Genomic DNA, 12,375 nt, shown 5'->3' with positions numbered 1-12,375 from the left:
TGGAGAATAAATCTTCATCATCCCTTTGTGCTGAAATGCCAGGAGATTTGAAAGCTAATCCCCTGTGAGCCTCCTGTCCTCTTGTGCCCACCAGATCGTGTCCTCGATGCTCCCGTATCAAATTGATTTTTATTTAACAGAAGCCTTTAGCAGCTCCCACAAATGACAGCTCCGTAGTCTTTGAACTATTATTCCTACTGGCCGTTTCTGCTGCATTCTTTGTTCGTTTGCTGTGTTAACAGCCTTCCAACTGGGGGGACGGACAGGTAAGCATATTCTCAAAGTGGAAGATGTTTCTAGTGGTCCTGGTGGACAGGCTTAGCCAATATGAGGAGCACCACTTGTCTTTGATCTCCCTTGCATGCTTTATTTTTATTCAAATAAAAACAGATTTAAAAGTTTGTTTTCCTGAGCACAAAGCACAAAGGGCTTTTTAGTTTCTCAGGCAATGCAAAAATTTAGGATGGGGTAGTAGTGGTATGTGTTGTGTGTGTTGGGGGGGGGCAGGGAACTCTTTAAGCATAAAGTGAGCTTCCTATTTTCTGGTCTGTATTTCCCCAATAGTGTGGAAGTCATTCCTCTCTTTTAAAAAATTAGCTCCCCCTGGAGACTCTGGTAGCAGTCCACCTAACAATGAGACTGCAGGACCCTGTGAGGAGCGAGAGTGAAGTGATTCAGAGAGGGATTTTAGAATCGAGACCTGCCATTCAAAAGTCCTAGAAAATGGCAAAAAGGATAGATAGCTGTAAGTAGGCTTGATGGAGAAGAAAACCAGTCTCATACACTGATTAAGAGAACATTTTATATGCGCTCGTCGTGTCAAAGAGAACACGCAGGACACAGGGGCTCGGAGTTAAATGGCTACCCAAGGCCAGAGAGCTGGCTCGGGACAAAGCTTACAGTAGAACCAAGTCTAGTGGTTTTTGCTTTTTGTGTACCATGCCATGCCTCTCTGTGAATGGAAAGCTGTTCTATCTGGCTACATCTTCTTCCCAGACTGTGCAAGGCAGACCCTGACAATAAAATTAGTATTCTCAAAAGGCCTGACACTGGGCTTACCACACATTGCTTCTGACCCCTGGAACATGGGAGCCTGCAATTTCTAGGAATTCTTTGCAACAACTCAGGTCACCCAGTTAAAATGACGCGGTGCAGATTAGAATCAAGGATGCTTACAATCAAAGGTCACTGCCTACATGAATGCTCATTTCTGTTTCCCATTTATTGTCCAAGTCATTCACCCTCGGAGCCAACAGTAGCTTTCCCCAAATCTCCTTAATAGCTAAGGGGAATGTAGAAACTTCTCAGATTTCCATTTCTGCAATGTTTTGGAAAGGGAAGGATGTGACCTTTCAAATCTATTTGGTAACACGGATGAACCAATTCACACAGCACAGCAAGGCACCAGACATTGCCACTGCAATTTAATGAGGTCCTCTGAAAGTTTCTGTAGATAAGAGGTCATGATTCTTACTCTAAATGGAATTTTTAAAAGCCTTTTATTTTTTTTGGCCACAAACAGAAAATTAGTTAATTTCTAATTGAGTTCATAGCACACTGCACATGAGACATGGTATCTCTCAAAATGCTACCATAGAGAGAAATGGATACCAGACCCAAAAAAGACAAAGGTGCATACCAAGTTGTATCCTTAAAATACCAACGACCAAGAAGTGTGTATAACAAGATATGCTTAATTTACACAGTATCTTAGCCACATTAATTATATCTCATAAGTGGGCATGAGAAGAGTGTACTGCATTCTAACCTATTGTCTACATCAGGAAAATACACTTAAAATTAATTGTGTGGGGGGGGTGTACACATGTGCGAGAGTGTTTATGTGCATGTGTGTGCTGGTGTCCTGGGAGGTCCTGATGTCAGATCCCCTGGTACTGGAGCAGGAGTGTCAGGCTGTTTGGGGTCTTGGATATAGGTCCTAGGAACCATCATTTGGAAGAGCAACAAGGACTCTTAATCTCTGAGCCATCCAATCTCATAAAAATACACGTCTTACACGGTAAAGTCATCAAGCTTTCTTAAAGCTACTTTATTTTTTTCTTATACATATTAACAGGTTGCTAAGTAGTGTGGGACTTGGGGGACATTCAAGACCCTTAATAACACGGCAAAGGGCCATGGCATCTATGTCCATTTTGAAGAAATTGTAGCATACGCAATGTAGTGTTACTAATGGATTAAAATGATAGCTTATACAAAGTCAGTAGCTCTAATCAGGGTTTTCTTGCTCAGGGTGATTGGCCAGTATTATGTGGAGATGCCTGTAGCTTAGTCCATACCACAAAGTCTGGCATACTGAAGGAAGTTTCACTGATAAAATAAAAGTTGATGAGGTGGATGCTTAAGAGAGGTTTTTATTATTCAAATTAGTAATATTTAAATAAGCATGTAAATTGACAAAATTATTATAGAAGGCATAAGACTCCAGGAACCCTATAACTTTTCCCCTCAGATGTGACACCTGAGGTCCTGTTATAAATGATCTTAGGTCCAGTCAGAGAGGGAAAAGAGTCCATGAGACACCCACTACAGAGTCCTGCGTGTGACACCCACTACAGAGTCCTGCGTGAGACACCCACTACAGAGTCCTGGGGTGAGACACCCACTACAGAGTCCTGCGTGTGATACCCACTACAGAGTCCTGCGTGAGACACCCACTACAGAGTCCTGGGTGAGACACCCACTACAGAGTCCTGGGTGAGACACCCACTACAGAGTCCTGCGTGAGACACCCACTACAGAGTCCTGGGTGAGACACCCACTACAGAGTCCTGCGTGTGAGACACCCACTACAGAGTCCTGGGTGAGACACCCACTACAGAGTCCTGCGTGAGACACCCACTACAGAGTCCTGGGTGAGACACCCATTACCGAGTCCTGCGTGTGATACCCACTACAGAGTCCTGCGTGAGACACCCACTATAGAGTCCTGGGTGAGACACCCACTACAGAGTCCTGGGTGAGACACCCACTACAGAGTCCTGCGTGTGACACCCACTACAGAGTCCTGGGTGAGACACCCACTACCGAGTCCTGCGTGAGACACCCACTACAGAGTCCTGGGTGAGACACCCACTACAGAGTCCTGCATGTGACACCCACTACAGAGTCCTGGGTGAGACACCCACTACAGAGTCCTGCGTGTGAGACACCCACTACAGAGTCCTGGGTGAGACACCCACTACAGAGTCCTGGGTGAGACACCCACTACAGAGTCCTGGGTGAGACACCCATTACCGAGTCCTGCGTGTGATACCCACTACAGAGTCCTGCGTGAGACACCCACTACAGAGTCCTGGGTGAGACACCCACTACAGAGTCCTGGGTGAGACACCCACTACAGAGTCCTGCGTGTGACACCCACTACAGAGTCCTGGGTGAGACACCCACTACCGAGTCCTGCGTGAGACACCCACTACAGAGTCCTGGGTGAGACACCCACTACAGAGTCCTGCATGTGACACCCACTACAGAGTCCTGGGTGAGACACCCACTACACAGGTAAGGGACTCTGATCCTAGAAAGTTGTCACACTGACCCTGAGCAAAACTTTACAAAACAGATTTGAGCAGAGTGCTTTAAAAGGCTGGCCGGGCCTTCACTGAGTCACAGGGCAGTCTGGGAATGCCTCCCTCCACTGACCAGGACTGGGTTAATAAAAGGCTAGGCGCAGAAGAGCTCAGGACCTTTAAATTGCTGACTTTAGCAAATCTTCACCCCAAATCTCAGGCACTTTCTGTGGCTCCTGCTATCTGTCAGAGAGAAAGAGTTGTAGCGGGAACCTGAAGCAATGGCCTCTAGAGAATTAGGAAACCCTTAGGAAAGCTACACTGAGAACCAGGGCAGACTCAAGCCCTGACAGGCCCAGGAAAGGGAAATCCACCTGCCAGGTATAGAGTTCACAGAGTTCTGACAACTTATCTCACACCAGAGATCTCCAGTGCTGTTGTGTTGGACAGTACTTTGAACTCTCATCTAAAGTAAATCCTTTTCCTTTAACTTATTTATCACAGCAGCAAGAATAGAAGCTGAGACAAAGTCCATGCCCCCAAATCATAAGAGAAAGGTAGGGAAAAGCGACTAAGACAACACGTAGGATATAAGGGCAGCTGACACTGGGAACTAACTCACTGCCTGAGCTTTGGGCAGCTCTATCTGCTGTGGAGACGCTAAAGTGACTGGCCACATGGTGATGCTCTACTGGGTATCTCTTTCCAGCTCTGAGTTCAGTGACGTCACACAGGTCCTTGCCGGTGTCCATGGCTGAGAAGACACAAGCAAGAAAAAAACAGCTCCTGCCATAAACCATGGTTTGTCTGGGCTGAGGGCAGGCTGTTAAGTGCTCACTGGAACATCACTGGTGTGTGTGATCTTGAATACAACACTTCCCAACCCCACTACCACAGAGAAACCATAATGTCATGCGCATTGGCCGCACTAGGCGACAGGACACACTCACTTTTGAAGCCGCTGGGTCCACTAGTCTCTGGCGATGTCGAGCTGAGTTGAAATGGCTCTTCGGAGGCTGCCCTTCCTGACAGCGAATGGAAGATGGGAAATGAACGCGAGGTGGGAAGGGGGAAAGTGGGCATGGGATGATGGGAGAATGGCCAGAAAAGGAGAGGGACAGTGTTTAACGGTACTGTACTTTGTTTAAGCTGAATATCCAATAAGCATGCACATGTGTACACACATACATACATCATATCACCCCCCAAAAATGACATAACCCATGCAAGTCATTATGTTAAAAATAGCCAATATACACATTTGTGTAATAATGCCACAAGCCCCGCCCAGGATTCAGATATTTCACAGCAAATGTCTCTTTGCTAGCAGCTGATCATACTAAGGAAAAGTAGAATACTCTATTCCTGAATCCAAAGTCCACCTTCCGAAGAATATGACATTATGAAGCTTGTTTATGGTCAGACTTCGTACCTAGTTGATGTCACCTTAATGCTGTAGGGACCACAGTCTTCCTCCTCACTGTGAAAGAAATATCAGCCTTAGAAACACCTCTCTCTCTCTCTCTCTCTCTCTCTCTCTCTGTTGGCCCAGCAAAATTCATCTTTTCTGACAACCATCAATAACTTCCCTTAAATGTGTGTTACCATTATTGGTTTAAATGGGGACTTACATTAAGTTTATTATGTACATTAAAGAGCCGTCTCTCCTTGAACCAACTCTGTTATTGGTCACATATAAAGACAAAGGAAGCAAGCACAAATGGAACACACGGAAAGCTTAACCCTTACCACCCCTCACTGTATAACACACACACAGAAACACAGAACCCATTGGTCTAGACTTGAAAGACAAAACTGGGAACAAAGATCTCCCCAAATGATACAGAGTCCACTTGCACCTTTCAAAGGTGTACAGTAAATAGTAATAAAGAAATGTTACCCCCAATAAGTGTCAACGCCAAGGATGGCAAGATGAAAAACAACAGAGATGGTCTCACAAAACCTCTGCTGGGGACATGGCACAGTGGCAAAGGTCCTAGTCTGGTACATGCTAAAACCCTAAGTTCAATCATCCCCAGTATGGCCAAACAAAAACAAACAAAAAAATACCCCTGACCTTTAAAGATGCAGTTTGTGGGACACAACAAACAGCTAAATGACCCTGAGATGAAAAAGAATATTTGCTCAACTCTATTTTAAAAAGAGAGATGGAGGAGGGGGAAGAGAAAGAAGTCGGGTGCATACGCTTTTAATCCAGCACTGGTGAGGAAGAGGCAGGTGGATCTCTGTGAGTGAAAGACTACCCCGGTCTACACAGTGACCCCAGGTCACCCACGACCACGGAGAAAGACTAACTAAACAAACAAAAAAAAATTAAGGAATGTTGAAGACCCAAGGCTGTGGAAATATAACCGGTAATGTAGTGCTTACAATTCTCTTTGAAACACTGTTTCCTCCAAGCAAGAATTCCTCCTGGAAGCAGCACTGTGACTTTGAAGGCACCAGTCATGCCTGCTTGAACTGCAGCCATCACGGCCACCGTGTCCAAAGCATAGAAAGCATACAAGTCGGGATCATTCTTTTTGATTTCTAGAGCCTATCCTGGCATCCTGGCAACATATATCTTTTTCTCTATCCTTTTCTTAAAAAAAAAAAAAAAAAAGTGACGCCAGCTGGCTAGAACGCCTCCCAAACCTTCACCTCCAGAGCTGATATTCGCAAATATTCACCATTTGGCAAAAGTATGGCTTCTCCTCTCAGCAACATTAGTAGTGTTTTTAGAGGAGGAAAAAGATTTTTTTTTAAAGAATAGCAGATTATTTAGTTTGATAACTTCAAAATTATCACTGAAATTTAGCAGTTTATCAGATTGGAGTTCCGGTGCTTTTTCTCTTTCCTCTCAACAAAAGAAGCTATCAAATAAATCGCTGTTTGTATTAATACATCTGGAGAACCCCCACCCCGATTGACCTCCCTGAGGAGTGATCATAGCTGACTTCAGATTCCAGTGCACAATGTCTGGCTCCCCCACATCTGGGGGGAAAAATTAATCTCAGCCTTAAATATACAATTACATTCAATGTGCAAATTAACTAAATCCTGAGCCTGTAGTTTATTGCTCTTGTTCTGACGTGGAGGTGAAAATGTTATCTTTTTTTAATTAGCTAATTGTACCGTGAACTCGGCAGGAGGCAGACATGGATATTAAACCCGAGATCTGAATGCTTAAACTCCCACCCGGCAGAAGGCTGGTGTAGAATGAGCACACACGTCCTTTGGGAGGTGAGGGTTGGCGGCTTCGTTCCTCATTTATCACCGGGACAATGAATCTGTAACAACGGGCAGCTCGCGATGAACAAATAGGTGTATGAAACAATCAATGGAGTTACACAGAGATCTCGGGCATACATCTTAATGGAAGCCAAGGAAGACCCTGCAGTATTAATGTCATTTTAATGAATTGTGTATGGGGTGAAAATAAAGGAATCGTGAACTGCTCAAAGCACATTTTTCTCCACACAATTCTTAAATTTTACCATTAGTTTCCCATATTCATACCATGTTTTCTCCGGAGTCGGGCAGCTAAAGGGCTCCCAGGCTCCAGAGTTAGTTTGGTGATCATGAAACCCTGTGGAATTTGCACATGTAAGGCCCAAGAATCTAGGTGGAAATTCTTGAGAAGGACTTTGTTCAACAAGAAGGAAGGGGGTACCTACGCCTTCATTTTCAGGGGCCCTAAATGAACATTTTCCCTTCCTTTTTGCCACTCTCACTACTTACCATATAGGGGAGGGGTGGGTTCAAACAATGCATGTCCTTGCTTAGTCATGTAAGCTTAATAGTGTCATTTCAGTTATGCATTAAGTGTGTGTGTGTGTGTGTGTGTGTGTGTGTGTGTGTGGTGCTGGGGATGAAACCGAGGGTTGCACGGATGCAAGCCAAGCATTTTATCACTAAGCTGCATCACCAGCTTGTCTGTCACACATCTTTTTTAAAAAGCAAATAAAGCTTAAACAGTTTCTCCGAAAACCAACTTTCTAGAAACTATGGTTTAAATACCAAAAGGTTTGGGGATTGGAAACCTCATCCCTGAATTCATATTCCATGATTACTTCAGGGTGGAGCCTTCTGGAAGGACTTACAATTAGATGAAGTTATCAGGGATGGACCTCCACGACAGCATTGGTGACTTTAAGAGGAAGAAAGATCTAAGCTGGCATGTTTGCCTGTCTCTCCTGTGGATGGGCTCACCAAGCAATGCGACAGCAACAGAGGTCTTAGGAGCTGAGGAGCAAAGGAAAGCGCTATGCTCTGACTTTCCAGCTTCCAAATGGTGAGCAGAGTAGAGAGATGAGAGATAGACAGATGGAGAGATGATAGAGAGATAGACAGACAGACAGATGAGAGACATATAGATGAGATATACATAGACAAATAGATGATAGATAGATAGATAGATAGATAGATAGATAGATAGATAGATAGACAGACAGACAGACAGACAGACAGATGAGAGGATAGGTAGGCAGAAAGACAGACAGGCAAGCAAAACTTACGTATTTTCTATAAATTGTCTCTTCTCAGCTCTTTTCTTATAGCAACAATAAACACACTTATTTGCTTGGATAGTTTTCTATATTCAAGAAAAACAGTAAACTCTATCACTCACGCCAACACTAAAGGCAAAAATCTGTGTCTTCATTTTTCCCTCATTTGCCACATCCCAAGAACTGGCTTGCCTTCCTAAACAGCAGCCCTCAGAGTCCTGGTATCTGTCACTCCAGACTGAGACATCAATCTCTGGGTACCATTTACCTCCTGCCTAATGACATCAACATCAGCAAAATAACAGATTGGACCTGGGTGGGTCCCACAGGGTTCTGAAGTAAATGGCTTATTTACATATGCAAATAAAAGGTCTTCGCTGTAAAGAGCTGGGGAGGAAGAGGGGCTTGGGGAGTAGAATGCCTTGCCATTAGTTTCAAGAAACAAGCACATTCCAAATTTGCTTAGGTAGGCTCAGCCAAAATAATTCTGCTATGATAACCACTAGTAACAAAAGCAGCAATCCTCAATTATGTAAATAAACCATTAAGATGACAAAGGAAAGAGAGTTGGTGTGTGCACAATGTAGAAATTTAATGAGACATATTTCACTTGATGGTAAATGCTCCCACCAAGCCTTCACCCATTTGATAAACTGTTTCAGAAATTATTAACATCCCTTAACACTACAGATCATACTATTTAGAGAAATTATTGTTCCCTTGACATCGCAGATCTGATAGCTTAGTACTTTAGCCTAATGTGCAACACATAAACATATTTACAAGACCGCTTTGTGGAAAACAATACATCAGGTGTGGAGTAATGGGTGCCCAGTGAATTTAGTTGCTCACAGCCAACTATTTATAAAAGTCTAATTCTTTAAATCACACATAAGTTACCCTTGCTCAAAATAAGAGCCTCAAGGAAAATTTAAAATTAAGTGTGCCTATAATTTTCGGCATGAGTCTCATTTTTCAAAAAAACAAAAATCTATCCTTAGATATTTCCTGTCTCGAGATTTTCAAACGAGGAAGGGAGAAGGCGGAAAAGCACACAGTGGGGCATAAATCGCTCAAGGGCTCCTAGACTACTCCTTCAAAATCTACTCAGAGTGGTTTCCATTCTAAAAGTCATCACATGCATTCTCAGAGGGAGGGAAACTTCTCCGCCCAGGTCTGAGATGGTCTTTGTCTGCCATGGGGACCTTCATCCCCAATCAAAGTTCTTATTAAAGACTATACTTAAGTACAACAAAGCTTATTTCAAATAGATACCACTACAGAGATACTTGAATATCAGTAAAGCAATCTAGATAGGACCTCACAAGGTAAAAATACTCCATGAAGATAAATTGATTGAGAGAATTCATAAGCCAGGGAGACTGAACAATTATTAAGCATATCAAACAGGATCAGGAAGCAGGAACACTGAAGGAATGTATCACCTAAAAGATGGGGCACGTTTTCCATTGTGGCATCACAGTTTTCTAAGCCACATGGGACTTATCACATAATAATTTATTAAACCTTCTACACATTAGTAATACTAGGAGGAAAAGATCAATCTTTCACATTTTTTCAAAGTCAAGTTTTTAAATTAGGTCAAGAAAGATGGAGAAACCAGGCCATGGAAAAAGCTACTCCACATCCCAAGAGCAGAGGACGGAGGCCATCTAGGGCCTTCCCACAATTATCCTCATTCTTTAGATTGTGAATTAATTTGCCAGCACAAGCCGTTTTTCCTTGTCTATTTTATTCTTTTTAAACAAATGCTGGTCTCTCTCATCTAATCTGATGATGTGATGGGCACTGAGATCAGCTGTGTGTTAGGATGCCTATTGAACAGAGAGAGATGCTCAGGTCCACGCCAGCAAAAAACAAAACAAGGTCATAAAAGCTCTCAAAAAGAGCAGCTCACAGGGTGTAGTGAGACAGGGGTCATGTAGTAAAAGGGTTTATTAATGATGCTTCAGGTTGTATCCTAAGTCTCTGGTCATTATTTTTTTTCTTCCTCAGATCCCTATACGTCACGTGCTGTTAAATATTCTACATATATTCTTATTTTAAAAACAGCTTTATTTCAGAAAAAATGATTCCTTTTTTAAATAAACTAACACTGTGCCTGGTGGTAGCACTTGGGAGGCAGAGGCAGACAGACCCCTGAGTTCAAGGTCAGCCTGGTTTACAGAGCAAGTTCAAGGACAGCCAGGGATACACAGAGAAAGCCTGTCTCAAAAACACAAAGACAAAACCCACACACAAATAATCCAACATTTTAAATTGTGACAAGGAGCTTCATGGTAATATCTTGAAATCATGGCTTTGTTATACGAGTCACATTTAGTTCCTAATGCATATTAAAAATGTATAATTAGTACAAAATTAAAAACATCTGTGCACTAACTGGTGCTGTTCCATATATACTAAATAAAGTCACTGTAACTAATAGTGTCTATTGAAATTGGTTGACTGTATTTTGTGTTTAGTAAATATATTTATATGTAATATTAATTTATATATATTAGTTATTTTTCTTGTTGCTGTAACAAAATTCCTGAGAAAAGCAGTTAAAGGAAGAAAGAGTTGATGCTGGCTCAGGGTTGGACAGTACAAGTCACCAAGGCGTGCTGGCAGGAGCGTGAGGCAGCTCGTCTCATCGCCTCCATAGTGAGTAACGAATGTTGGCGGCCACCTCAGCTTCTCCCATTTCTTCAGTCCAGGTTCCCAGTCCACATTTAGGGCAGGTTTTCCCACCTCAGTCATGAAAGTCACAGGCTTTGCTCTGGCCATACTGGTACTGGAAAAGTCTCCCTTTCTGTGTTTTGTCTAAGTCAAGGAGACTTGCGTGTGCTCCTCCTGAAAGATGAGCACCCACTTTCCTTCTCTCTTTACTTCCTAACAGACCTCACACAGCAGCGGTTCTCAACCTGTGGGTTACGAACCCTTTGAGGGTTCACAGGGGCCACCAAAGACCAGCAGGAAACACAGATATCTATGTTACAATTTATTCCCATAGCAAAAGTACAGATATGAAGTAGTAACAAAATGATTTGATGCTTGGGGTCACCTTAACATGACGGACTGTATTTAAAGGGTTGCAGCATTAGGAAGGCTGAGAAGCCCTGCAATATACTATCTATGTGCCTCTCTCTTCTCTCTCTCACAAGACCAGAAAGCATCTCTCATTTGCTCTCTACCTCGTCCAGCTGATGCCCATAAACACTTTTTAAATCAGTGATTGAAGGGAAATTTTTATAGACAGTACAGAGTTACACACACCTGGGGTTCCAGACAGAATTTTGCAGGATAGAGAAGGCATTGTTGGGTTAGGGGGAAGGGTCCTGAAAAACATTTTACCGAATCCTGAGTACCTCTATGCTCTTAGGCACAAGAAAAAAAGGGGGGGGGGGGCAGTGTTGCTTCCAAAACCTGAAGCAAAGAGCTGGGAAGGGGGGATTTTGTAGGACAACATTCAGTTGGCTTGTGCCAGTGCCACAAGGGGGGAAAGGGGCAATTATGGGAACGCATTCCACCAATAGCCTAGGGGTAGCAGCTTTAGGATGTGGCTTCTTGTCTCTGGGTGACAACTTAAGGGCTCTCTTGGTGGTGTGCAGTTGGTTCCCAGCTCCCCTGGGCAAAATGGAAGGAATCTGCACCTGGTTAAACCTTGTCCTGTATCAGTGAGTCTGTTTCCCCACTGCACCCCTTAATAAATGTATATATTTATTATAAATAATAATGGTACACATTACAAGCAATACTTCTTTTTGTTCTTACTGCTCCCCTCCAGTCTCCTGCTGGGATCTCTACAAGGGGCCAGGGCCCCAAAGGCCAGAAAGCCTTAGCAGACAGTAGCTGAGGTAGAAAGAGAAGAGAGACAGGGGAGAAAAAGGATGAGAAATGGGAAAGAGAGTGAAGCAGGCACAGGAGAGGGAGATAAGACACAAGGGACAGTGGAGCAGGAGTCAAAGAGAAGGCAGAGGTGCCCGGCAACTCTGAGTCACAGTTGGCAGCACCACGGGGTCTGCTGCTCCCCCTCCTCCCCACCCACCCAGTCATAGCTTCTTAACCCTCAGACCTGGCTTCCGGTTCAAAACTGGTTTGCTCTTTCAGAAACGCTGTGGACTGCGCATCTGCCATGAAGAGAGGAAAACAATTTGGGTAGAAAAGCCACCTAGTGCGTTTCTCCCATGGCTTTCACGTTCCAAAAACTGCTGAGGATGCAAACCAGAGATTATGCATGAAGCCCACATCTAATCACGGGATTTCTCTTTCGTCAAGGTTTCACGATAACGTGATTCTCATAGGTCTCAGTCTCAAGCCTGAAGAAACCCTGG

The 12,375-nt window shown here is 43.6% G+C and overlaps 1 protein-coding gene across 7 annotated transcripts in view; it reads right to left on the bottom strand.

Annotated features, from left to right (window-relative positions):
• Mast4 (microtubule associated serine/threonine kinase family member 4) overlaps positions 1 to 12,375 on the bottom strand; it is a 579,791-nt gene that overhangs the window by 300,529 nt on the left and 266,887 nt on the right. For 4 of the 7 annotated variants that reach the window (XM_041663594.1, XM_041663599.1, XM_041663595.1 and 1 more), the window contains exon 4: positions 4,481 to 4,555. The exons of the other annotated variants lie outside the window; for them this stretch is intronic. In XM_041663594.1, the coding sequence (XP_041519528.1) occupies positions 4,481 to 4,555 (75 nt within the window). The remainder of the gene's footprint in view (positions 1 to 4,480; positions 4,556 to 12,375) is intronic. 7 annotated transcript variants of the gene reach the window in all.

This window comes from Microtus oregoni, unplaced genomic scaffold, assembly GCF_018167655.1.
Source record: "Microtus oregoni isolate MIOR12 unplaced genomic scaffold, Mior012 000014F_ref0000157, whole genome shotgun sequence".
In the NCBI taxonomy this organism is placed as follows: Eukaryota; Metazoa; Chordata; class Mammalia; order Rodentia; family Cricetidae; genus Microtus; species Microtus oregoni.
Note: the sequence above shows the minus strand (reverse complement) of the source record. Positions and strands in the feature narration are given on the sequence as shown.